This window comes from Melanerpes formicivorus, unplaced genomic scaffold (genome assembly GCF_026170545.1).
Source record: "Melanerpes formicivorus ecotype bairdi unplaced genomic scaffold, bMelFor1.0.p_v2 SCAF_81, whole genome shotgun sequence".
NCBI classification, from domain to species: Eukaryota; Metazoa; Chordata; class Aves; order Piciformes; family Picidae; genus Melanerpes; species Melanerpes formicivorus.
In genome coordinates, this window is record NW_027142433.1 from 1,508,944 (window position 1) to 1,534,574 (window position 25,631).

The 25,631-nt window shown below is 61.1% G+C and overlaps 1 protein-coding gene across 1 annotated transcript in view; it reads left to right on the plus strand.

The window, feature by feature from the left end:
* NOS1AP (nitric oxide synthase 1 adaptor protein) overlaps positions 1-25,631 on the plus strand; it is a 59,891-nt gene that overhangs the window by 26,941 nt on the left and 7,319 nt on the right. Inside the window, 7 exon segments of the mRNA XM_068164593.1 lie at positions 16,875-16,967; positions 18,275-18,333; positions 19,472-19,580; positions 20,013-20,154; positions 23,028-23,134; positions 23,136-23,192; positions 24,135-24,302. Of these exon segments, the coding sequence (XP_068020694.1) occupies positions 16,875-16,967; positions 18,275-18,333; positions 19,472-19,580; positions 20,013-20,154; positions 23,028-23,134; positions 23,136-23,192; positions 24,135-24,302 (735 nt within the window).

Below are 25,631 nucleotides of genomic sequence, written 5' to 3' on the forward strand. Positions count from 1 at the left end.
CTCTGTGATTCTAAGAGAGAGACACAGGCAGCTGTGTCCTGGGCAGCCACCTCCTCCAACCAGGCTTGAGCCTGCCCAGAGGTGGTACCTGGCTCTTGCTCTGTCATTAAGGGGAGAAACAACTCAGGAATAGAAGAGCAAAGAGTGAAAAGCAAAGCTCAGAAGCAGTGAATTTCTGGGGAGGGATCTGACTGCCCCAAGCTGCAGTGAAGCCTGCCCAGGGCAAAGACCCCAGCAGAAGATTCTGGCTGTGTTTTCAGAGAGGAAAAATGTTTCCTTCCCTGACTTGAGAACAAGGAATTTGTCACTTAGTCTGCACCAGTGTGAGCTGAACATGGTGGGGAGGGAGAGGGGGGAAAACCCCCCACAGCCAAACCACTGCTGTGTGCCATGTTCTTAACCTGGGGAGAGTGCTGATCCACTTCATCAGAGCCTGCTGGTGTGGGCTGGAATTGATTTGGAGGGGAAAGGCCCCCCCAGAATGAAACTGCCAGCCCAGCTCAGGGGAAAGCAGTCTGGGGAAAGCCTCCTGGGCAGCAGCCCAGAAGCTACCACAGCTGAGGCAGGTACTCACCACAGGCAGCTCCAGCAAAGGTGGTCAAGTCTCAGCTTAACTCTCAAACTGGGAACAGCTCTGCCTTGGGCAGTTTGCAGAGTGGTTCTTGGGGTGCTGTGCACTGCAGAGAGCCCTCTCTCTCTCTCTTGCCTTGCTTTCCCTCCAAGGCCTCCAGTTTTGCTTTGGCATTCTGCTCCAGTGGCATTTTCTTACTCCCTCTTCCCATGATGGATGGGATTGGCCTGGACTCGTTCAAGCACTCCCTCATCCCCAGGAACTTGGGGAATGTGTGTCTCCCTCCAGGACTGCAAGCACAGAGCACATCTCTGCTGACCTCTGCATGCACACCCAGGAATCCTCAGTGTCTCAGCCAGGGACATCCAGAGCCAGTGGCCCCAGGCAGAGGGATTGGAGGTGCAGCTCCCCTGAGCTTGCTGTGGAAAAAAAGATCAGAGACTCACAGAAGTTCTGCCTGGGACAGCAATGTGCCCTGGGGGCCAAGAGAGCCAATGGGATCCTGGGCTGCAGCAAGAGAAGTGTGGCCAGCAGGGCTGGGGAGGTTCTGCTCCCCCTCTGCTCTGCCCTGCTCAGACCACAGCTGCAATCCTCTGTCCAGTCCTGGGCTCCCCAGTTCCAGAGAGACAGAGACCTGCTGGGGAGAGTCCAAGGCAGAGCCAGGAGGATGCTGAGGGGACTTGAGCATCTCCCCTGGGAAGAGAGACTGAGAGCCCTGGGGCTGTTGAGTCTGGAGAAGAGAAGGCTGAGAGGGATCTGATCAATGCCCAGCAATAGCTGAGGGCTGGGGGCCAGGGGAGGGGCCAAGCTCTCTTGGGTGGTGCACAGGAATGAGCCAAGGAGCAATGGAGACAAAGTGGAACAGAGAAGGTTTCAGCTCAGCATGAGGAGAAACTTCTTTGGTGTGAGGGTGCCAGAGCCCTGGAGCAGGCTGCCCAGGGGGGCTGTGGAGTCTCCTTCTGGGGAGCCTTTCCAACCCCCCCTGGATGCATTCCTGTGCAGCCTGCCCTGGGTGATGCTGCTCTGGCAGGGGTTGGCCTGGGGGAGCTCTGGAGCTCCCTTCCAGCCTCTCATGTCCTGTGGTTCTGTGATGTTCTTGTTGCCTTTTCCCCCCTTAAGCTCTTCCCTGCTGCAGTTTGCAGCATGTGGTGAGGCAGCACATGTCAGGATGGGTTATCCTGCTGTGATTCAGCAGTGCTGTGTTTTGTGGCCATGTCACCTTTCCTCCTTGCTGGGAGGGTTCCTTCTCCTGTGCCCAGGACCAGGCTCTCTTCAGAGTGCCCTCTCCACTGCCATCACACCTTTGGATACCTCCAGGGCTCTTTAGGATCACACTGCCACAGGGCAGATCCAGAGATCACCCAGTCCAACCCCCCTGCCAAAGATGTCTTTCTGCATCTGTGGACACAGTTCCTGTTGTCCCTTCCAGAGGGCTCCTTAGCCAGTGACCTATAAAATCAACCTGAGGTGAGCAGGTGCCAAATTCCTGTGCACTTGACCTGGATAGATAGCAAATCCCCTGTGTGCCTGAAGGGAGGCTGCAGCCAGGTAGGGTTTGCACTCTTCTCCCAGGCAAGCAGCCCCAGAGCAAGAGGACACAGTCTCAAGCTGTGCCAGGGGAGGTTCAGGCTGGAGGTGAGGAGAAAGTTCTTCCCAGCAAGAGAGATTGGCCACTGGGATGTGCTGCCCAGGGAGGAGGTGGAGTCACCATCACTGGAGGTGTTTAGGAAGTGCCTGGTGGAGCCATGGTTGAGTTGCTCAGATGGTGCTGGGTGAGAGGTTGGACTGGATGATCTCAAAGGGTCTTTTCCAGCCTGGTTTGTTCTATTCTGTTCTGTCTCTCCCAGGCCTGCATGGAAAGGAGCAGTGCTGTGCCCTGCTTGCTGCAGGGGGTGCCCTGCAAGCACTCAGCAGCCTTCTGGCACCTGTGTCACTGCTTCCTGCTTGGACATCCCCTGGGGGTGTGGATTCTCTCGCCTTCATCGGGGCTGTGTGGCTCTTACAACATCTTTGACACAATGCCTGCAAGGGGAGGGGGGAAACAGTTGTTCTCTCCACGTTTCTTAGCCAGCCTGAAGCCCTTGTGGGGTACACAATCCCTCCATGAGAGTAAAAGTGCACAGAGCAGAATGGTTTCATTTCATGCAGGTCTTTTAGGGTCTCAGCTTTCACAGAGCTAGGGCTGGGGGGCAGGAGGGAGGGCACAGGCTCTGCTCACTTGCTCCCTGGGACAGGACAAGGGGCAGTGGATGGAAACTCCAGCACAGGAGGTTCCACTTCAGCATGAGGAGGAACTTCTGCACTGGGAGGCTCCCAGAGCCCTGGAGCAGGCTGCCCAGAGAGGTTGTGGAGTCTCCTTCTCTGGAGCCTTCCCAGCCCCCTCTGGATGTGTTCTGTGTGCCCTGTGCTGGGTTCTCTGCTCCTGCTCTGGCAGGGGGGTTGGACTCAATGATCTTCAGAGGTCCCTTCCACCCCCTGCCATCCTGTGACCCTTTGTGTCCTTTCCATGGTCCTGAGGTCTCCCCCAGGCCTCCTCTCCCCAGGGAGGAGGTGCAGCACTTTGTGCCTGACCTGCAGAGCTTTGCCTTGGCTGTTGCTGCCTTGGGGAGCTGTGGAACAAGTGGCATATGAATAATTTCCTCTTCTCTCTTTTCCCTTACCTCCAGTTACAACCCAGAAACATTGCTGAGCTCTGCCAGCATCTAATGAGCCCCAGAGGGCTGCCTGGTTGCTGATGCAGGGAGCGTTCCCGGCTGCTGCTCATTCATGCTTTATTAATTGTCTGAATCTCCTAATTGCTGATTTGGTTACAGTGTTACCAGCTTGGCTTCCTTGCTGCTCTTCTGCCTGGCTGTTCTCATCTGCCTTCTCTGCTGCTCTGAGTCGAGCTCTTGGTGCCAGTGTGGGGAGAGCAGCTCCCTGGGGAGCAGCAGAGGAGCACCACCAGCACCAGGCCTGTGCTTCACAGCCTGGGGTACAAGCTCAGCCTTGCTCAACCTTCCTGAGGCTGCCTGGCTGTGTTCCTGCACTGCCCCTCTCCTCATCTCCTGCCCTAGGGGGGGGATTTGGGGTCCAGTTCTGGGCCCTTCAAGTCAAGAAAGATGTTGAGATGCTGGAAGGTGTCCAGGGAAGGGCAAGAAAGCTGGGGAGGGGTCTGGAGCACAGCCCTGGGAGGAGAGGCTGAGGGAGCTGGGGTTGCTTAGCCTGGAGAAGAGGAGGCTCAGGGGAGACCTTCTTGCTCTCTCCAACTCCCTGCAGGGAGGCTGTAGCCAGGTGGGGGTTGGTCTCTTCTCCCAGGCACCCAGCACCAGAACAAGAGGACACAGTCTCAGGCTGTGCCAGGGGAGGTTTAGGCTGGATGTTAGCAAGAAGTCCTTCCCAGACAGAGAGATTGCCTTTGGGATGTGCTGCCCAGGGAGGGGCTGGGGTCAGCATCCCTGGAGGTGTTTAAGAGCAGCCTGGGTGAGGCACTCAGTGCCATGGGCTGGTTGATCAGTTAGGGTTGGCTGAGTGGTTGGACTTGGTGAGCTTGGAGGTCTCTCCCAAGCTGGCTGAGTCTGTGCCTGAGTGAGCCTGCAAGTGGCACCTGCTGGGGGTGTAGAGGCTGGCTGCAGCCATGCTGGGAGCCTGAGCTCTGCTTGCTCCAGCCTGGCACCCTGGCTCCAGCCCCAGAGCCGAGTGGGCATCACAGCTTGCCTGGGCTGTGCCCTGGGGAGGGCACAGAGCTGTGTTCCCCCCACTGCTGTCATCCACATCTCCCACCCCCCACTTCAGCCAGGTGAGAATGGCTTTGAGGGATTGGATTTTCAGGGCTTCCATCATTTGAGCTCAGGTCAGGTCGGTTTTTGAGTCTGTGACTGTGTGATCCTGTGGCTCTGTGCCCTTCTGTGCTGTCAGCCCTGCCTGCAGTCCCCTCTGTGTGAGCTGGGATGATCTCAGCTGCCCTAAGGCAGGAGCTGGCTCAGAAAAGGAAAGGCAAACAAAAACATTTGGGAAAGGAAGCTGATCTTGAACACAGCAACTTTGTTTTCTGCTGGTGTGGAGGAAGGTGCCCAGCTGGCACCCAGGCTCTGCTCAGCACCCAGGCTCAGCTCTCCCGGGGTCCCCAGGGTCTTGCCAGTGCCAGGAAGGGGCAGGAGTTTAATTAGGGCTTGCTGTAAAGGGGCATGACTGAAGTGCTGCAGCTGGCACTGCTTTGCTTGCCAGGCTCATCCTAGCACGTGGGCTCAACCCCCCTGCAGGCTGCCCCAACCAGAGGCCATTTCTGAGCTCTGGTAGCTCCTTACCTTCTTCCAAGGGGGACCTCAAGGAGCTCCATTGCCAGGCAGCTTGTGCAGCCCCTGCCACTGCCTTGCATGGGCTGAGGCTGTGTGCCTCTCATTGAAAACACCACAAATGCCACTCAGATGTGGGGGGTCCTAGGAGTCTGCTTCTGCTCAGCCACAGGAGGTGAATGTTAAACCCCTGCCACTCAGCCCTGCTCTTCCTCTCTCCAGGCCTGTGAGAAGCAGTGTGAAAGCCACTGCCTGCAGGTGTGTGCAGAGCCTGCTGCTGCTTTTCCTCAGCTGGTGGGAGCAGCTCAGGGCCTGGCCTTTGCAGCCAGTCTGACCAGCGTCCCGTTGGCACCCACGCGCCGCGGCGCTCCCACGCCCCGGGCATGGCCACTGCGGATGGCAGCATGGGCGGGCAGGGGGGAGCTTCCCACCTCCCACACAAGGCCACTCTGTGCTGTTGGCACTTCCTTGGCTTCCTGAGAGGGGGTTAGAGAGGTTTTCAAGGTTGGGGGCTAGCCTTTGGTACAGTCTCCTCCGTGCCTGGCTGGGAAGCGCTGCTTCTGCTTGGACTTTATAGGCTGTCAGGGAGGGATAGGACTGGGGGGGATGGAGCAAAACCAGAAGTGGGGAGATTGAGATTGGCTGTGAGGAAGAAGTTGTTCCCCAGGAGGGTGGTGAGAGCCTGGCACAGGCTGCCCAGGGAGGTGGTGGAAGCCTCCTGCCTGGAGGTGTTTGCAGCCAGGCTGGATGTGGCTGTGAGCAACCTGCTGTGGTGTGAGGTGTCCCTGGCCATGGCAGGGGGTTGGAGCTGGCTGAGCCTTGAGGTCCCTTCCAACCCTGGCAATTCCATGCTTCTATGTGCCCAAGCTGGGGGAATTACCTGGCTGTGCTGGGGAGGGGTCCCCAGCATTCTCTTACCAGCTGCACCGGGAGCTGCTTTGGCTTTGATGAACTGCTGCTGGGTGGAGCTGAGGGCTGCTGCTGGGAAGCTGCTCTTGCTTTGCTGGCTGCATCCCTTGTGTGTGCACTGTGCTGCTGCAGCACAGAATCACAGCAACAGTCAGGCTGGAACAGAGCCTCAGCACCACCAGCTCCAGCCCAGAGCCCTGCTCTGCAAGGCTCAACCCTAAACCAGAGCCCCAAGCACCACAGCCAAACCACCTTCAAACACCTCCAGCCTTGGGCACTCCACCACCTCCCTGGGCAGCACATTCCAGTCCCTGACCACTCTTGCCAGCACAAAATTCTTCCTCCTGCCCAGTCTGAACCTCCCCAGTGGCAGCTTGAGGCCATTCCCTCTGCTCTGTCACTAATGACCTGTGAGGAGAGACCAGCAGCAGCCTCTCCTCAAGGTCCTTTCAGGGAGCTGCAGACAGCAGTGAGGTCTCCCTCAGCCTCCTCTGTTCCACACTAACCATCCCCAGCTCCTTCAGTCTCTCCTCATCAGATTTCTCCTCCAGGCCCTTCCCAGCTTCCTTGCCCTGCTCTGCCCTGGCTCCAGCACCTCCACATCTCTCTGGGATTGAGCTGCCCAGACTGGACTCAGCACTCCAGGTGTGGCTCCCCAGAGCTGTGTCCAGGGCTCCCTTGTGCCCTGTGCTGCTGCATCGCTCTGCTCAGCCCTGGGCTTCCGCAGCCTGCAGAGCGGCTGCCAGCTGCCCTGGGGGGCAGAGGGGCAGTGGTGTGCCTCAGCTCTCCTTTGCCTCTCTGGGTTTGATGTATTTCTTTATTTCTAATAGAACAGCAGCAGAAACCCCACAGCTCACTCTGAGAGTGGGACAGGGAGGTGTGGCTCCCTGGGGCTTTCTTGTTAAGGGAGGTAAATCAGCCTGTAAATGGGAGCCTGGGGAGGTGAGAAGCAGCTGCTGCCTACAGGAGCTTTCTCCTTCCACCCCCTTGGTTGATATCGATTTAATTTTCCGTGGTTCTGGTTCATCTGAGATTTCCTGGGAGGATGTCTTGAGTGTGTGTCCCAGTTTGGCAGCTCAGCTCCTGGAACCTGGAGCTGCAGCGAGGGGAGGCCGGGGGCAGAGCTCAGCTCCCCGGCCGGGGGCGGCGAGCCGAGCAGAGGGGCAATGTGCTGTGAGGTGCTCCAGTGCTGCTGCAAGGCTGCTCTGTGTGGTCAGTGGCTGTGCTGGGATGCAGGGATGCTCTCAGAGCAGCAGCCTCAGCTGTGCCCTGCTGTTCTCCCCACGCTGGCTCTCTGTAGAGCCGCTCCCATTCCTCGCCATCAGGACTCGGCGCCGGCGCTTGCCCGGATTCAGCCTGGAGCTGGGTGGGAGAATAGGCCCTGAGCTTGTCAGGGCACCCCAGCAGCAGGGCTGCTCTCAGAGCAGCATGTGCCTCTCCCAGCCACATTCCCCCGTGTGGCCAAAGGCAGGCTCTGAGGAGGCAGAGGGGAGTGCTCAAAAGCACCGTGAGGGCCAAGAGCAGAGCACCCTCTGTGCCCAGCCCTCCAGCCTGGCCACAGACCCAGGCAGACCGAGAGCTGGGCACAGAGCAGCCTGAGGAGGCTCAGCAGGGCTCAGGGCAGAGTCCTGCAGCTGGGAAGGAAGAACAAACTGCACAGCACAGGCTGGGAGGGGATCTGCTGGAGAGCAGCCCTGGGGAGAGGGACCTGGGAGTGCTGGTGGCTAACAAGTTCTGCATGGGGCAGCAATGTGCCCTGGGGGCCAAGAGGACCAATGGGGTCCTGGGCTACATCAAGAGGAGTGTGGCCAGCAGAGCCAGGGAGGTTCTCCTCCCCCTCTGCTCTCCCTGCTGAGACCTCCCCTGGAACATTGCATCCAGCTCTGGGCTCCCCAGCTCAGGAGGGCCAGGGAGCTGCTGGGGAGAGTCCAAGGGAGGCTGCCAGGATGCTGAAGGGACTGCAGCACTGCCTGGGGAGGAGAGGCTGAGAGCCCTGGGGCTGTTCAGTCTGGAGAGAAGGCTGAGAGGGATCTGATCAATGGCTATCAATAGCTGAGGGCTGGGGGTCAGGAGGGAAGGCACAGGCTCTGCTCAGCTGCTCCGTGGGACAGGACAAGGGGCAGTGGATGGAGACTCCAGCACAGGAGGCTTCTGGAGGTGTTTGCAGCCAGGCTGGAGGTGTTCTGTGAGCAACCTGCTGTGGTGTGAGGTGTCCCTGGCCATGGCAGGGGGTTGGAGCTGGCTGAGCCTTGAGGCCCCTTGCAGCCCTGGCAGTTGTGTGGTGCTCCTGCCCAGGCTGCCTCTCTGCTGCTGTGCCAAGGCTGTATTGCAATCCCTCCCTTTTCCTCTCCAGTCTCTTTCCTTTCTGTTGATGTGTTTAGAGTTGCTGGTTGTGTCCTCTCATTTGCTCAGGCTCCTCTGGGAGGGTCAGCAGCCCCTGCAGACCCCCATCTGGGGAGCCCCTCTCTGTGCCCCTTCTGTGCCTGCAGAAGTGCTCCTGGGCTTGTGCCCCACGTGTCTGTGCCCTCCAGCTCACCCTGCATGCTGGCTTGCAGCTTGCACAGTCACCTTTGCCACGTCCAGTCCCAGTGCCCAGCCCCTCTGCCCCTGGCAGGCTCTGTGCCCTGCCTGCCTCCCTTGTGGGGCTCTTTCCCAGCCCAGGGCATTGGTGGATCCCAGGAGGTGTTGGGCACATTGTGGCCTGGTGCTCACTGTGCTGCCTGTGTGCTGCAGCTCTGGAAGTCCCTCTCCTCCTCCCATTAACAGTGTGCCAGGAGGAAATGAAGGGGAGAAGAGAAGCTCCTGGCTGCAGGCTGCCCCCAGCAGTGCCACTGGACCCTGGCACCGAGCTCCAGGTGGTGTTTCCCCCACAAAGGGCTAGCAGGCAGCAGGCTCTGCCTTCCTGTCTCTTTTGCTCCCTGTTTCCTGTGCCTGTCCCTGGGGTGGCTTGGCAGCAGGGCCAGGAAAGGGCCACAGCCCTCTGCAGTTCCCTTTCCCACACAGCTCGTGGGCAGCTGTGAGTCACGCAGGGGCAGCGGGGTCGGTGCCACTTCCTTCTGTGCTCAGTGCCCAGCCCCTGCACACTGCTGCTGCTTGCTGTTCCTCCTCCTTACTGCTGGCAGGGTCACAGAATCATTGAGGCTGGAAGAGACCCCTGAGAGCACCAAGCCCAGCCTGTGACCTAGCACCACCTGAGCCACTGCCACCAAGGGCCACATCCAAGCCCACCTCCAGTGCTGGCGACTCCACCACCCCCCTGGGCAGTCCCTGCAAGGTTGCTTTGGCTTCCCTCCTGCAGGTTCTGCCTGGCCTCCTGTCCCTGGCTGAGCTTTCCTTTCATCCCCTCTATTAGCAGCAGCAGAAATGCTGAGGGCTGTGGCTGCCCTCCCCAGCCATTACTTCTGGGAGCCTGTGCTGGCTGAGCTCAGGCTGGGCTGGCATTTCATGAGAAGTTAATTCTTCCTCAAGAGAACAGTGCCCAAAGCACTGGGGAAAGCCTCAGCCAGCCTCCCACCTCTGCCTGCCTTCATTAGCCTGGGCTGACCTCGGGTTAAAGTCTAACTGAAGGTGCTCCAGGAGCTGCTGTGCCGGAGGGGCTGCTGAGGGGTGCATCCCCCAGCAGCCTGCCCTCTGCCCCTGTGCTGCCAGCCTTGGCCCTGTGCCTTCATTCCCCTGGGGAAGGAGCTGCAGAGCAGGGGCAGAGCTCAGGTGGCTCCTGTGGCAGGGCCCTTGCCAGCCAGCCCTCTGTATGCTGCCAGGGTGGCTGTGTGTGCCAGCTCTGCTCAGAGGTCCCTGGCCTGGCTGCTCAGGAGACAGCAGCTCTGCCTCCAAGGAACACACCCAGCCTGGGCTTGCTGCTGACTGCTTCCCGAGCTGTGGCTCTGGGGGGATGCTCTTTGCCTAGCAGCTGAGCTCCCTCAGCCCCTGCCCAGGGCAGGTTTGCAAACCTCTCCCACACCTCTTTGTGGCAGAGGGGGGAGGGGGGACAGGGCCACCTCAGTGCATTGAGATTGGTTCTGTTTCTCTGCATTCTGCACAAGCTGAGAGCACTCCTGGTGCCTGCCCATGCTGAGGGCAGACTGCCAGGGCAAGAGGCTTCAGTCTGTTCCTGGTGCAGGTTAGATGGGCTGGAATCAGATGATCACAGCTCACAGGATGTCAGGGGCTGGAAGGGACCTCTGGAGATTGTCTAGTCCAACCCCTGCCAGAGCAGGAGCAGAGAACCCAGCACAGGGCACACAGAACACATCCAGAGGGGGCTGGGAAGGCTCCAGAGAAGGAGACTCCACAACCTCTCTGGGCAGCCTGCTCCAGGCCTCTGGGACCCTCCCAGGGCAGAAGTTCCTCCTCATGCTGAGCTGGAACCTCCTGTGCTGGAGTTTCCATCCACTGCCCCTTGTCCTATCCCAGGGAGCAAGTGAGCAGAGCCTGTCCCCTCCCTCCTGACCCCCAGCCCTCAGCTATTGATAGCCATTGATCAGATCCCTCTCAGCCTTCTCCTCTCCAGACCAAACAGCCCCAGGGCGCTCAGCCTCTCCTCCCCAGGCAGTGCTGCAGTCCCTTCAGCATCCTGGCAGCCTCCCTTGGACTCTCCCCAGCAGATCCCTGTCCCTCCTGAGCTGGGGAGCCCAGAGCTGGATGCAGTACTCAGGTGAGGTCTCATTGCCCACCAAAACACCCCCCCCTCCATCAGACAAGTCACACCCCTTTGCTCAGAGCATGAGGGCCTTGCCCTTGCCCTCAGCTGAGAGGGAGTCTGTATTCTGCACATGTCCCTTCCATGCAGAGCTGCCTATTTCCATCGTGGCCTGAGGTGGGGAGCAGTGCCAGCTGCTGCAGGCATCACTGCCCAGCACCTTCCCCCTGCCAGGGCACTCAAGTTGCTCTTCCTGGAGAGGAGAGCAACAGATGCTGCTTCATGGGGAGCGAGTGTCACCCTGTCAGCTTGGAGCAGAACTGGGTTGTGAATCCCAGGGTGGGAGAGGGGAGGTGTGAACAGCATGGAGAAGCTCCTGAGGAATGTGTTATCCATCCCTGCCACTCTGCTTCCACCCAGCAGAGCTGGAAGGAGGCTTGAAACCACCCCCTGCATGCCAGGCTGGGCAGGAGCTGGAGAGCTGGGGGGTGCTGGGCTCCTTTAGAACCAGAGGGAAGAGCCTCAAGCTGCCTCTGGGGAGGTTCAGAGTGGACAGGAGGAAGAATTTTGTGCTGGCAAGAGTGGTCAGGGACTGGAATGTGCTGCCCAGGGAGGTGGTGGAGTGCCCAAGGCTGGAGGTGTTTGAAGGTGGTTTGGCTGTGGTGCTTGGGGCTGTGGTTTAGGGCTGAGCCTTGCAGAGCAGGGCTCTGGGCTGGGCTTGGTGGTGCTGAGGCTCTGTTCCAGCCTGAATGTTGCTGTGACTCTGTCACCATCCCTGCCCAGCATTCAAAAGCTTCTGGAATAAACTTAACCTGAATGAAAATTCCCTCCCCTGGGGCTGCTCAGTCTGGAGAGCAGAAGGCTGAGAGGGATCTGATCAATGGCTATCAATAGCTGAGGGCTGGGGGGCAGGAGGGAGGGGACAGGCTCTGCTCACTTGCTCCCTGGGATAGGACAAGGAGCAATGGATGGAAACTCCAGCACAGGAGGTTCCAGCTCAGCATGAGGAGGAACTTCTGCCCTGGGAGGGTCCCAGAGCCCTGGAGCAGGCTGCCAGAGAGGTTGTGGAGTCTCCTTCTCTGGAGCCTTCCCAGCCCCCTCTGGATGTGTTCTGTGTGCCCTGTGCTGGGTTCTCTGCTCCTGCTCTGGCAGGGGGTTGGACTCAGTGATCTCCAGAGGTCCAACTCCTAACACCCTCTGACCCTGTGGAGAGTCTCTACTCACTAACTAGCTGGTTGGAGTTCACAACTGATCTAATACTTCTCACAAGGAGAGCCTGGGGGAGCTGAGGCTCTGTAGCTTGGAGAGGAGACTGAGAGGTGACCTCATTGCTGGTGATAAGGATGTGCAGGATGAGTGCCCAGAGGCTGGGGCCAGGCTCTGCTGGGGGCTGCCCAATGCCAGCCCAAGGGGCAGTGGTGGAAGCTGAGGCAGAGGAAGCTCCATGGACACAGGAGGAAGAATTATTTCCCTGTGAGGGTGGCAGAGCCTGGAGCAGGCTGCCCAGGGGGGTTGTGGAGTCTCCCTCTGGGGAGAGATTCCAAACCCACCTGGCTGTGTTCCTGTGTGAGCCTAATTCCTTCCATTTTTGGACCCTGCCCCTTCTGAGCTGTCCATTTGCAGTCTTTGCTTAAAATTCTAGTAGGGTGCTTGCAGCCTCAGCTGGAGGCCAGCCCCAGATGATGTCTGTGGTGCCAGGTTGGACTTGATGATCCTTGAGGTCTCTTCCAGCCTTGGTGATGCTGTGCAGGGCAGGTTCCCCTGCTGCTGTTGCCCTTCCCTGTGCACTTCCATGCAGTCATTTGTCTGTCTGCTGGGACTGCCCCATTCCCATGGCAAATGCTGCAGAGCATTGATCCAGCCCTGTGGTGTGATCTGCCTCAGGGCAATCCCAGGCACCAGTACAGCCTGGGCAGGGACTGGCTTGAGAGCAGCCCTGAAGAAAAGGCTTTGGGGGTGCTGGGGGAGGAGAAGCCCCACAGGAGCTTCTGGCATGGGAGTTTTCTTCTCCTCTGGTTCAGCAGGTCCCCACGGGTGTTGGATGCAGCAGCTGTGGCTGAGGAGAGGGTCTCAGGGTGCCTGGGGTGGCACTCCCTGCCATCAGCCCTGCTCTCCCCACAGCCAGGGGGGAAGGCTAAGGCTCTGATGCTCTGCATCCCTCTCCAGCTTGCTTTCTGTGTGTGTTGGCAGCGCCAGAGGATCTCTGTGCCCAGAGCTGTGGTGAGGAACAGCTCCAAGCCAGGGAGGTCTTTATCAGCCACGCAGAGAGACGTCTCCCAGTGCCCCATTAGCAGAGGGGCTTGCAGGGCAGGGGTCAGCAGGGGCAGGCCTGGCAGTGTGCAGCATGGCAGTGAGGCCAGCTGAGGGGTCCAGCAGTGCTCAGGCACAAAAAGCCCGTGCTGGCTTCTGCAGCCTGCTGAGAGAGGATTTGCCATTGCCTTGGAGAGGTTCAAGGAGGCCACCTAGGGCCGAGCTGCCCACGGTGGGCTGCCTGCAGGGCACCCAGCGGGCTCCCAAGCACTGCCTAATCCCTCACCTGGTGGCTCAGGCTGGCTGTGAGCATCGGCTGCTGCCTTCAGAGGAGCTGCAGGGGTTGCTGGGGGGAGCCAGCACTCCTGCTGGGATGTGCCTGCCCCCTGCCCTGGCCAGAGAGCAGCACCCCAGCACGGCAAGGCGCTGGTGGTGGCAGCTGGTGGTGGCAGCTGCTGCCCCTGCTGAGCTGGGAGCCAGCAGGCTCTGCCCTCTGCAGCTTTGGGTTCATCCCTCACAGCCTGTGTGGCTCACATCTCACTTGTAAGAACTGTGCCAACCTGATGCTGCCTCTGACCTTGGCCAAAGCTGCTGCCTGGGGGTGAAATCCCCTGGTTTGCTCAATTAGCCTTGTGAGCAAGGCAGAGCAGGCTGCAGATGGTGGCTGGAGGTGGGAGGCAAGCAGCACAGCAAGGCTTGGTGGCCCTGCTGGGCTCTGCAGAGCTCCCCTGGGGCTCAGCCTGCTGCCCCTCTCTGCTGGGCACCTCTCTGCCTTCCTGCACCTACCTCCCCAAACTCAGATTGGAAAGCCCCCCTCCCACCCCCCAAGCCATCAGCCTGGCCCCTGGGGCCTGCCCATGCAGCCCGGGGGGTGAGGTGCAGCTGGGCTGGACTGCAGCTCCTGGAATCCTCTCCTCACTAATCTGCTGTTAGTGCTTCATTAAGGTCCCAGGGGGCATGGGGCTCATTAGTGCTTTGCTGGGCAGAGCTGTGCTTTGATGCCTGGGAAATGCATCCCAGAGGGTGTCTGGGCTCCTTGGAGTGATTGTGCTAACGAGCTCTGGCTGTCAGGGGCTGGAAGGGAGCTGCAGAGCTCAGCCAGCCCACCCCCCTGCCAGGGCAGCAGACCCAGGGCAGGGCACACAGGAACACAGCCAGGGGGGGCTTGCACATCTCCAGAGAGGGAGACTCCACAGCCCCCCTGGGCAGCCTGCTCCAGGGCTTGGGGCAAGGCTGGCAGCAGCTCTCAGCCCAGGGGCAGGGCTGGCAAAGCAGCTTGGTTCTCTTGGCACTGGGGTAGAGGCCTGGATTTAAGCAGGGGCTTAGCAAATCTGGTCAGCCCTTCTGAGGATTTGACTTCTTGGCTCCCCTTGGCTCTTGCTGGAGTTCTGCCATCAGCTGTCAGCACTAGGGGGGCTTTGGCTGCTGTGTGGCAGTGGCAGAACAGCTTTCCCCATGGCACCTCCCTCTGCCAGGCTCAGGGCAAGCCCAGGCAGGATCCTCCTCTGCAGCCTGGGATTGCAGAAGCCTCTGGGGAGCTCTGCCCTGGGTTTGTCCCTGAAATGCAATCCAGGGGTGGGAAGCAGCTTTGTGAAATGTCCTGGCCTTGAGAGCAGCCCTGAGGAGAAGGACCTGGGGGTGCTGGGGGAGGAGAAGCTCAGCAGGAGCCAGCAGTGAGCACTTGCAGCCCAGAGAGCCAAGCAGAGCCTGGGCTGCAGCAAGAGAAGTGTGGCCAGCAGGGCCAGGGAGGGGATTCTGCCCCTCTGCTCCACTCTGCTGAGACCACAGCTGGAGCTCTGGGGCCAGTTCTGGAGCCTCTGTGCCAGGAAGGATCTGGAGGGGCTGGAAGGTGTCCAGAGAAGGGCCAGGAGGAGGAGCAGAGGGCTGGAGCTGCTCTGCTGTGAGGACAGGCTGAGGGAGTTGGGGTTGTGCAGGCTGGAGAGGAGAAGGCTCCCAGGAGACCTCATTGTGGCCTTGCAGGATCTGCAGGGGGCTCCAAGAAAGCTGGGGAGGGACTTGTGAGGGTGTCAGGGAGGGATAGGACTGGGGGGGATGGAGCAGAACTGGAAATGGGGAGATTGAGATTGGCTGTGAGGAAGAAGTTGTTCCCCAGGAGGGTGGTGAGAGCCTGGCACAGGCTGCCCAGGGAGGTGGTGGAAGCCTCCTGCCTGGAGGTGTTTGCAGCCAGGCTGGAGGTGGCTGTGAGCAACCTGCTGTGGTGTGAGGTGTCCCTGGCCATGGCAGGGGGTTGGAGCTGGCTGAGCCTTGAGCTCCCTTCCAGCCCTGACAGCTCTGTGATTGTATCTGCAGTGCTGCCCTGGGGCTGCTACTCACCCAGAAGACAAGGCTGAAAATAGCCTCTCAGCCTGAGCTGCTATTCAGGGCTGCTCTCTCCCCCAAGCCCAACCTAACCAGCCCTTGGGATGGCCCAGAGCAGACACCCCCAGGGCTGCAGCCTCTTGGGAACGCAGTCTGCTGCTTGTGAGCAGCCATCGTTAGGACCAATGGATCAGCCTGCAGCTCCCCAGGGAGCTGTGCCGTGCCGTGGGTGTTGTGCAGAGCATCCAGCTCAGCTCCCAGCTCCTGCAGGAGCCACCCCTGGAGCCTCACAAGCTGCAGGCAGCTGGGCTGCAGCTCACTTTTTCTGGGCTGAAGCAAGGCATTTCTTGCTGTGCTCTCAGCACTGCTCTGGTGTCCCAGCAAGGCACAGAGAATCACAGAGTGTCAGGGGCTGGGAGGGACCTCCAGAGCTCACCCAGTCCAAGCCCCTGCCAGAGCAGCAGCACCCAGAGCAGCTCACACAGGATCACAGCCAGGCAGGGCTTGAGAACCTCCCCAGAGGGAGACTCCACAGCCCCCCTGGGCAGCCTGCTCCAGGCTCTGCCACCCTCACAGGGAAATAATTCTTCCTCCTGTGTCCATGGAGCTTCCTCTGCCTCAGCTTCCACCACTGCCCCTTGTGCTGGCATTGGGCAGCCCCCAGCAGAGCCTGGCCCCAGCCTCTGGGCACTGCCCCTGCACAGCTTTAGCACCAGCAATGAGAAGAGGCTCTTGGATGCAGTTGCATCTCTGCCTGTAACCAGCATGGGAGCAGGAGAGATGGGCCCTGGAGCCCCAGCCTGGCTGCCTCTCTGGTGAGGGTGACCAATCTCTGGTTCTCTCTGCAGAGGGAGCCCAGGGCAGGCATCCTGCTGCAGAGCCTTGCCTCCAGCCCTGCCAGCCCTCGGTGTGACATTTCCATCACTGCATGATGCATTCACTTTGGCAGCCAGAGCCAGCAGGCAGGGAGAGCTGCTGGCCCTGACCTGAGCTCAAATGATGAAAGCCCTGGAAATCCAATCCCTCAAAGCCATTCTCACCTGGCTGAAGTGGGGGGTGGGAGATGTGGATGACTCAGGAAACAGCAGTGGGGGGAACACAGCTCTGTGCCCTCCCCAGGGCACAGCCCAGGCAAGCTGTGATGCCCACTCGGCTCTGGGGCTGGAGCCAGGGTGCCAGGCTGGAGCAAGCAGAGCTCAGGCTCCCAGCATGGCTGCAGCCAGCCTCTACACCCCCAGCAGGTGCCACTTGCAGGCTCACTCAGGCACAGGCTCAGCCAGCTTGGAAGAGACCTCCAAGCTCACCAAGTCCAACCACTCACCCAACCCCAACTAACCAACCAGCCCATGGCACTGAGTGCCTCACCCAGGCTGCTCTTAAACACCTCCAGGGATGCTGACCCCAGCCCCTCCCTGGGCAGCACATCCCCAGGGCCAATCTCTCTGTCTGGGAAGGACTTCTTGCTAACATCCAGCCTAAACCTGCCCTGGCACAGCTTGAGACTGTGTCCTCTTGTTCTGCTGCTGCTTGCCTGGGAGAAGAGACCAACCCCCAGCTGGCTACAACCTCCCTGCAGGGAGTTGGAGAGAGCAAGAAGGTCTCCCCTGAGCCTCCTCTTCTGCAGGCTAAGCAACCCCAGCTCCCTCAGCCTCTCCTCCCAGGGCTGTGCTCCAGACCCCTCCCCAGCTTTCTTGCCCTTCTCTGGACACCTTCCAGCAGCTCAACCTCTTTCCTAACCTGAGGGGGCCCAGAAAGTGTTCCCTGCCCCTCTCACCCCTTCCATCCCTCTCAGCCCTTCCCATCCCTCTCGCCCCTTCCCATCCCTCTCACCCCTTCCCACCAGAGCCTCTTCAGCCCTCCCTGGGGCTCTGCTGGCACAGCAGGGCTAATCCAGGCTCTCTTCCATGCCCTGCAGTATGAGTTCAAGGCCAAGAACATCAAGAAGAAGAAGGTGAATCTCATCGTGTCGGTGGACGGCGTGAAAGTCATTCTGAAGAAGAAGAAGAAGGTAGGCAGCTCTGCTCCCTGCAGCCATGGGGCCCTTGGCAGCAGCTGCCCTCCCCTCCCAGCACAGGGATCTGCACCATCCTGGCATTCCTGGGAAGCCTGTGGGCTGGGGGTGTGGGGAAGGGTGGGCTGGGATCAGCCCCAGGTGAGCCACATCCCCCCAGGGTGGCTGAGCCACATCCCCCCAGGGTGGCTGAGCCACGTCCCCCCAGGGTGGCTGAGCCATATCCCCCCAGGGTGGCTGAGCCACGTCCCCCCAGGGTGGCTGAGCCACGTCCCCCCCAGGGTGGCTGAGCCACGTCCCCCCAGGGTGGCTGAGCCACGTCCCCCCAGGGTGGCTGAGCCACGTCCCCCCAGGGTCGCTGAGCCATATCCCCCCCAGGGTGGCTGAGCCACGTCCCCCCCAGGGTCGCTGAGCCACTTCCCCCCCGGGGTGGCTGAGCCACGTCCCCCCAGGGTGGCTGAGCCACGTCCCCCCAGGGTGGCTGAGCCATATCCCCCCAGGGTGGCTGAGCCACATCCCCCCAGGGTGGCTGAGCCACGTCCCCCCAGGGTGGCTGAGCCACATCCCCCCAGGGTCGCTGAGCCACGTCCCCCCAGGGTGGCTGAGCCACATCCCCCCAGGGTGGCTGAGCCACATCCCCCCAGGGTGGCTGAGCCATATCCCCCCAGGGTGGCTGAGCCACGTCCCCCCCAGGGTGGCTGAGCCATATCCCCCCAGGGGTGGCTGAGCCACGTCCCCCCAGGGTGGCTGAGCCACGTCCCCCCAGGGTGGCTGAGCCATATCCCCCCAGGGTGGCTGAGCCACGTCCCCCCAGGGTGGCTGAGCCATATCCCCCCAGGGTGGCTGAGCCACATCCCCCCAGGGTGGCTGAGCCACGTCCCCCCAGGGTCGCTGAGCCACGTCCCCCCAGGGTGGCTGAGCCACATCCCCCCAGGGTCGCTGAGCCATATCCCCCCAGGGTGGCTGAGCCACATCCCCCCAGGGTCGCTGAGCCATATCCCCCCAGGGTGGCTGAGCCACATCCCCCCAGGGTGGCTGAGCCACATCCCCCCAGGGTGGCTGAGCCACATCCCCCCAGGGTGGCTGAGCCAGCCCTGCTGCAAGCGTGGCAGGGCTGAGGGGGCCCTGTGGGAGCTGGTGTGGAACACTGCTGGTCCCCAGGACTTGCCCCTCAGTAGAGGGTTGGGAGGGAGCAGCAGCAGAGCCGTGATGAAGCTCCCCAGGTCCCTCTGGCCTGGCTCTACCCTGTCCTTGATCTCAAGGGCAGCATCTGACGTGCTCAGCTGCAGCTTCTTTCCTTGCAGAAAAAGGAGTGGGCCTGGGATGAGAACAAGATGCTGGTCATGCACGACCCCATCTACAGGTGAGCCTGCTGGGGGGCACTGGGCTGGCACCCCTGCCACGCTGCTGGGGGCTGGAGAATTGCCACCACCCCCTGCAGGGCAGCTCCCCTCGCTTGCTTGGCTCTCCCAAAGTCCTTCCCTGATCACAGTGGCAAAAGCTGAGAGCAGGAGCATCTGTGTCCCAGGGAGGCTGAGTGGGGAGCGAGGAACAGCCTCTGTGGCTCTCAGCAAGCCAGGCAGAGGAGTGAGGCTGTTCCATGGAGAGCTGCTGGGCTGCCAGCTTGGTCCTGGGGGGTGGATGAGCAGAGAGAGCCCTGTGCTGCCTCACAAGCTGCTGAGTCAGCAGGCTGATTTGCCCAGCCCAGGCAGAGCCACTGCCAAAAGAATTGCTGCTGGGCTTTAGCAGGGATGTGCTGCAGAGGCTGGGCAGCTGCCAGCACCCCAGGACATGCCCTGGGAAGCACTGGCTGTGGCCTGGCCTGTGCCCTGGGCACTGGGGGTGATGTGTGCCCTGTGGGTGACCTCCTGGAGCCACAGAGCTGGCAGGGCTGGAAGGGAGCTCAAGGCTCAGCCAGCTCCAACCCCCTGCCATGGGCAGGGACACCTCACACCACAGCAGGTTGCTCACAGCCACCTCCAGCCTGGCTGCAAACACCTCCAGGCAGGAGGCTGCCACCACCTCCCTGGGCAGCCTGTGCCAGGCTCTCACCACCCTCCTGGCCAACAACTTCTTCCTCACAGCCAATCTCAATCTCCCCACTTCTAGTTCTGCTCCATCCCCCCCAGTCCTATCCCTCCCTGACACCCTCACAAGTCCCTCCCCAGCTTTCTTGCAGCCCCCTGCAGATCCTGGAAGGCCACAATGAGGTCTCCTGGGAGCCTTCTCCTCTCCAGCCTGCACAACCCCAACTCCCTCAGTCTGTCTCCATAGCAGAGCAGCTCCAGCCCTCTGCTCCTCCTCCTGGCCCTTCTCTGGACACCTTCCAGCCCCTCCAGAGCCTTCCTGGCACAGAGGCTCCAGCACTGGCCCCAGAGCTCCAGCTGTAGTCTCAGCAGAGTGGAGCAGAGGGGCAGAATCCCCTCCCTGCCCTGCTGGCCACACTTCTCTTGCTGCAGCCCAGGCTGTGATTTGCTCTCTGGGCTTTTCTCTCCTGGCAGGATATTCTATGTGTCTCATGACTCCCAGGACCTAAAGATCTTCAGCTACATTGCCAGGGATGGCTCCAGCAATGTCTTCAGGTGCAATGTCTTCAAGTCCAAGAAGAAGGTAAAGATGCTGGGATGCACCCCTGCCATGGCAGGGTCTCAGTGGGATACCTGGGGCAGGACCCTGTGGTGCTGCTCTGCAGCTGGCAGCCCAGAACACCCTGCTGCTGCAAGCCCTGGGGCCAGTGCCTGTGGCAGCACACAGAGACCCCCAGGAGCTGCAGCAGGCTGGGGACATCAGCGGGCAGGGGCAGCACAGCTGAGGTTACCTCTCCTCTCCCTTCCCTCTTATTGTTCCTCTCCCTTCCCTCTTCCCCCTGCTCCTCTCCCTTCCCTCTTCCTGTTCCTCTCCCTTCCCTCTTCCCCCTGCTCCTCTCCCTTCCCCCTCCCTTCCCCCTCCCCTCTCCCCCTTCCCCCTCCCCCCCTCCCCTCCCCTCCCCTCCCCTCCCCCCCCCTCCCCTCCCTCTCCCCTCCCTTCCCCTCCCCCCCGCAGAGCCAGGCCATGCGGATCGTGCGGACGGTGGGGCAGGCCTTCGAGGTGTGCCACAAGCTGAGCCTGCAGCACACGCAGCAGAACGCGGACGGGCAGGAGGATGGAGACAGTGAGAGGAACGGGGACGACCTGGACGTGCCAGGTGCTCGGGGAGGGTGCAGGCTGGCGAGGGTGCAGGCTGGGGAGGGTGCAGGCTGGCGAGGGTGCAGGCTGGGAAGGGTGCAGGCTGGGAAGGGTGCAGGCTGGGGAGGGTGCAGGCTGGCGAGGGTGCAGGCTGGGGAGGGTGCAGGCTGGGGAGGGTGCAGGCTGGGGAGGGTGCAGGCTGGGAAGGGTGCAGGCTGGGGAGGGTGCAGGCTGGGGAGGGTGCAGGCTGGCGAGGGTGCAGGCTGGGAAGGGTGCAGGCTGGGGAGGGTGCAGGCTGGCGAGGGTGCAGGCTGGCGAGGGTGCAGGCTGGGGAGGGTGCAGGCTGGCGAGGGTGCAGGCTGGGGAGGGTGCAGGCTGGGGAGGGTGCAGGCTGGGAAGGGTGCAGGCTGGGGAGGGTGCAGGCTGGGGAGGGTGCAGGCTGGGAAGGGTGCAGGCTGGCGAGGGTGCAGGCTGGGGAGGGTGCAGGCTGGGGAGGGTGCAGGCTGGGGAGGGTGCAGGCTGGCGAGGGTGCAGGCTGGGAAGGGTGCAGGCTGGGGAGGGTGCAGGCTGGGGAGGGTGCAGGCTGGGGAGGGTGCAGGCTGGCGAGGGTGCAGGCTGGGGAGGGTGCAGGCTGGGGAGGGTGCAGGCTGGCGAGGGTGCAGGCTGGGGAGGGTGCAGGCTGGGGCGGCCCGGGGGGCTCTTGGCAGGCTCGGTCGAGGCAGTCTCTCTCTCCCCGCCCCAGCTCCTTCCTGCCTGCCGCCTGCGGGGAATGGATTTGCACGGCGGTCTGGCCTGTGGTGCCCGCGGCTGAAGCCCAGCACGGAGCCTTCGCTCGGTGTTAGCCATCAGCCTCACACGCGGCCCCCTTGCTGGGAGCCCATTAGCAGCGCCGGGGCTCTGCTGGAGCCTCCTGCTCGGCTGCACAAGCACTGCCCTGCTGCTTCCAGAGCAGGCTCTGGGCACAGCCTTTGCCCCTCTGAGGCACGGCTGGGGCTGGCTCCAGCTCTCTGCCAGGCACCCAGCTCACAGTCCACCACCAGCTCTGCAGTGCCCTGCCTGTACCAAGCCACGCTCGGGATCTTGCATCAAGCTCCCAGGGCTGCAAGCAGCCTTCAGAGGACTCCTCCTCACTCCTCAGCCCCAGGGGCAAACGATGCAGGGATGCTGCTGGTCCACTCCCCTCAGCCCAGGCTCTGCAGGCTCCTGGGGAGCTGGCAGCAGCGTTGGAGGGGAAAGGGATGTTTTACAAGAGGTTAGTCAAACACCACCAGTGCCCATGGGGATGCCACTGTCGGTGTGAGGGCTGCCTGCCTGCAGGGATCTGCTGGAGAGAGTCCAAGGGAGGCTACCAGGATGGTTAGGGGACTGCAGCACTGCCTGGGGAGGAGAGGCTGAGAGCCCTGGGGCTGATCAGGCTGGAGAGGAGAAGGCTGAGAGGGATCTGATCAATGTCTATCAATAGCTGAGGGCTGGGGGGCAGGAGGGAGGGGACAGGCTCTGCTCAGCTGTGCCCTGGGATAGGACAAGGAGCAGTGGATGGAAACTCCAGCACAGGAGGTTCCAGCTCAGCATGAGGAGGAACTTCTGCACTGGGAGGCTCCCAGAGCCCTGGAGCAGGCTGCCCAGAGAGGTTGTGGAGTCTCCTTCTCTGGAGCCTTCCCAGCCCCCTCTGGATGTGTTCTGTGTGCCCTGTGCTGGGTTCTCTGCTCCTGCTCTGGCAGGGGCTTGGACTCAATCTCCAGAGGTCCCTTCCACCCCCTGACATCCTGTGATCCTGTGATCCCCCCCATCCCATCAGGAGCAGCCTGGGCTGTGCCACAGTTTCCCCTGCAGCCCTGCTGTGATGAGCTGTCCGTGGGGCTGTCTTGGAGCAGCCATTGTTTGTTTCCCCTCCACACAATGTCCCGGCCAGCAGAGACACTTCCCTGGGGATTTCGGAGCATCCGGGCTCCCCCCCCTGCAATCTCTTGTTTACCCTTCCTGAGCTTCCTCTGTGTTCTCTGCTCTTGCTGCTGCCACACCAGGGGTTCTGGCTGCTCCTGTGCTGGGGCTGGGTGCGTTTGCAGACTCCCAGCCCCATCCTGGGCGGCAGAGGAAGCGCAGCCGCATCGCTCTGTGCCTGCTGGAGGGAGGGTGGCATGGGGGGCAGCAGGGACTGGGGGGCATCACTCATTGCTGTGGGTACATCACAGCAAGCTTCCCCTCCAAGTGGGCTGTGCTGTACTCTGGTGGGGCTCCTTGGGACAGCAATGTGCCCTGGGGGCCAAGGGGGCCAATGGGATCCTGGGCTGCATCAAGAGGAGTGTGGGCAGCAGAGCCAGGGAGGTTCTCCTCCCCCTCTGCTCTGCGCTGCTGAGACCTCACCTGGAATATTGCATCCAGTTCTGGGCTCCCCAGCTCAGGAGGGACAGGAATCTGCTGGAGAGAGTCCAAAGGAGGGCTGCAAGGATGACTGAGGGACTGGAGCACTGCCTGGGGAGGAGAGGCTGAGAGCCCTGGGGCTGGTCAGGCTGGAGAGGAGAAGGCTGAGAGGGATCTGATCAATGTTTATCAATAGCTGAGGGCTGGGGGGCAGGGGGGAGGGGACAGGCTCTGCTCACTTGCACCCTGGGATAGGACAAGGGGCAATGGATGGAAACTGCAGCACAGGAGGTTCCAGCTCAGCATGAGGAGGAACTTCTGCACTGAGAGGGTCCCAGAGCCCTGGAGCAGGCTGCCCAGAGAGGTTGTGGAGTCTCCTTCCCTGGAGCCTTCCCAGTCCCCTCTGGATGTGTTCTGTGTGCCCTGTGCTGGGTTCTCTGCTCCTGCTCTGGCAGGGGGTTGGTCTGGATGCTCTCCTGAGGTCCCTTCCAACCCCTGGCACCCTGTGAGCTGTGATCTGTGATCCTGCAGCCTGCCGCCTGCCGGGCGGGGAGCGGGCGGCGGCCTCGGCGGAGGAGACAGACATCGACGCGGTGGAGCTGCCGCTGCCCGGCGCCGACATCCTCGACTTCAGCCGGGGGGGTGACCGACCTGGACGCCGTGGGCAAGGAGGCAAGTGCCTACTCTGATGCCAAGGTGTGCGGGGTCCCTGCCCTCCACTCTTGGCTTGGGGCACAGCTCTCTGCTTGCCCGGAGGGGCTGGGGCAGGAGGAGGGGTCTGGAGCACAGCCCTGGGAGGAGAGGCTGAGGGAGCTGGGGTTGCTTAGCCTGGAGAAGAGGAGGCTCAGGGGAGACCTTCTTGCTCTCTCCAACTCCCTGCAGGGAGGTTGTAGCCAGGTGGGGGTTGGTCTCTTCTCCCAGACACTCAGCACCAGAACAAGAGGACACAGTCTCAAGCTGTGCCAGGGGAGGTTTAGGCTGGAGGTTAGCAAGAAGTCCTTCCCAGACAGAGAGATTGCCCTTTGGGATGTGCTGCCCAGGGAGGGGCTGGGGTCGAGGTCCCTGGAGGTGTTTAAGAGCAGCCTGGATGAGGCAGTCAGTGCCATGGGCTGGCTGATTAGTTGGGGTTGGCTGATTGGTTGGACTTGGTGATCCTGGAGGTCTCTCCCAGCCTGGCTGGCTCTGTGAGTCCCAGGATCAAAGCCATCTGCCGCCGCGGGGCTGCCCTTTGGCTCGGGGCCGGCGGAGCTCCCAGCCAGCGCCGTGCTGAGGCTCATGGATGTGCAGCCACGTGGAAAGTCTCTGGGACTGAGCTGTTAGGCATTTTTTCCCCTACCTCCCCCCACACACACTCAAAAACTCCCACCCTAAACACCCTGTGTTATTGGAAATTCCCAGGGGGAGCAGCAGCCTTGGCTTGGGGAGTTTTCCACAGCAGCTCCTCAGCTGTTGTCACAACTGCAACCGATGTTTCCAGAGTGTTTCAGCAGCCCTGGCCAAGTGCTGCTGGCTCTGAAGGCAGCAGCTTCTTTCCTGGGTGTTTTGGGAGGCTGCCCTGGGCCCCAGCCCCGCTGTGTCTGGCGGCTCTGCATAGCCAGAGGCTCAGGATCTCACTCTCTCCACGTTGGTGTTTTGCAGGGCTGCCTCCACGCTGAAGATATCCTGACAGCCTCACCCAAGATGCTTCTGCCCTCATCTGCCCAGCTGCCCGAGCTGGGGACGCCCCTCTCTGCCCACCACCAAATGCAGCTTCTCCAGCAGCTCCTGCAGCAGCAGCAGCAGCAGACACAAGTGGCTGTGGCTCAGGTTGTCCTTCTGGGCTCCTTCCTGGGGGGAGCAGGAGGTCTGGGGCACCCTACCACGGCCTCAGTGCCACTGGAGTACCTCCTGCCTGGAGGCAGTGTTGAAGGCAGGCAGCTCCATGGGGTGGGCAGGCTGCCTGCAGGAGGAGATGCTCAGGGGCTGGGAGAAGCTGGGGCACAGGATGGGAGGGGACCATCCCCTGGGCTGTGTGTCAGGGTGACAGCAGTGGCCTTTTGCCCTGGCTCATCACAGGAGTTGAAGGGCTTCGGTCTGCACACCACCAGACTTCTTGCTGCTTTGATCCTTGCCTGCTTGCCAGTGCCTGGCCTCACTGTTAGCCCTGTGGGACTGCTGCCAGGGCTGTGCACTTGGCATCTCCTTCTCCATGTAGCTCTTTCTCCTTTAAGCAGCTGTGGTTGCTTTATCCAACCTGCTGCCTTAGCTTTCCCTGCTGCCTGACCCCTTGCAGAACTCTCTGCAGTTGCCTGACTTTGTTCCTGGCCTGAGTGATTGACTCCAGCAGCCCTCCTGGGCTTCCCTGCAGCTTTCCTCCTCTACATCAGACAAGTCAGTGCTGGTCTGGCTGAGCTGCAGCCCCAGGAGCCTTTGTGCCTTCTTGGGTCAGGGGCTTGAGCAGCTGCTTTGCCCTCTGGCCAAGGGACTTGCAGCCCCAGGTAACCTTTTATGTGTGCCCAGGCATAGTGCTGGGACAGGCAAATCTTGCCAGGCAAAGCCATATGGCAGGGGCTGCTCACTTGTGGTTCTTCCCAGTTGTTGTTCCCTGCAGTGCCTTGCAGGAGCGTTTTTTTTTCCCCTTTCTAATTTCACATCAAAAATACCCAAAGGCAAAACCAAACCAATCAATGAAACAAAGAATAAAACCAGCCCCCCAGCCCCCCCCAAAAAAATCCCACAACAAAACAACAACAACAAAGCAACAACAACAAAGCAACCACACCACAAACCACACAGTGTAAGGCCATTCTTGGCTGGCTCCTGAGGGCTCATCCCCATCTCTCCTAAGGGCTAACACCGTCCTCAGGGCCCCTGCCCACCCCAGGGTGGCTCTTCCTGTGGGAGCTGTCACTGAGCTGCTCTCTAACCCCTTCAGCACTCCCCCTGTGGAGCTTTTGTCGCTGAAGTGGGCGAATGACAAGCCAGGCCTTGCCTCAAATGCATTTCAGGTGGCTGCATGCATCACATCAGCACTGCTGTCAGTGCCATCTTCTTCCCCAAAGCACTGAGTCTGTCTGTCTCTGAAGCTGTGCTGATGGGCACAGGCTTAATTCCTTCTTAGCAAGGCTGTGAGATCCACCCTGCTGACAAGATCAG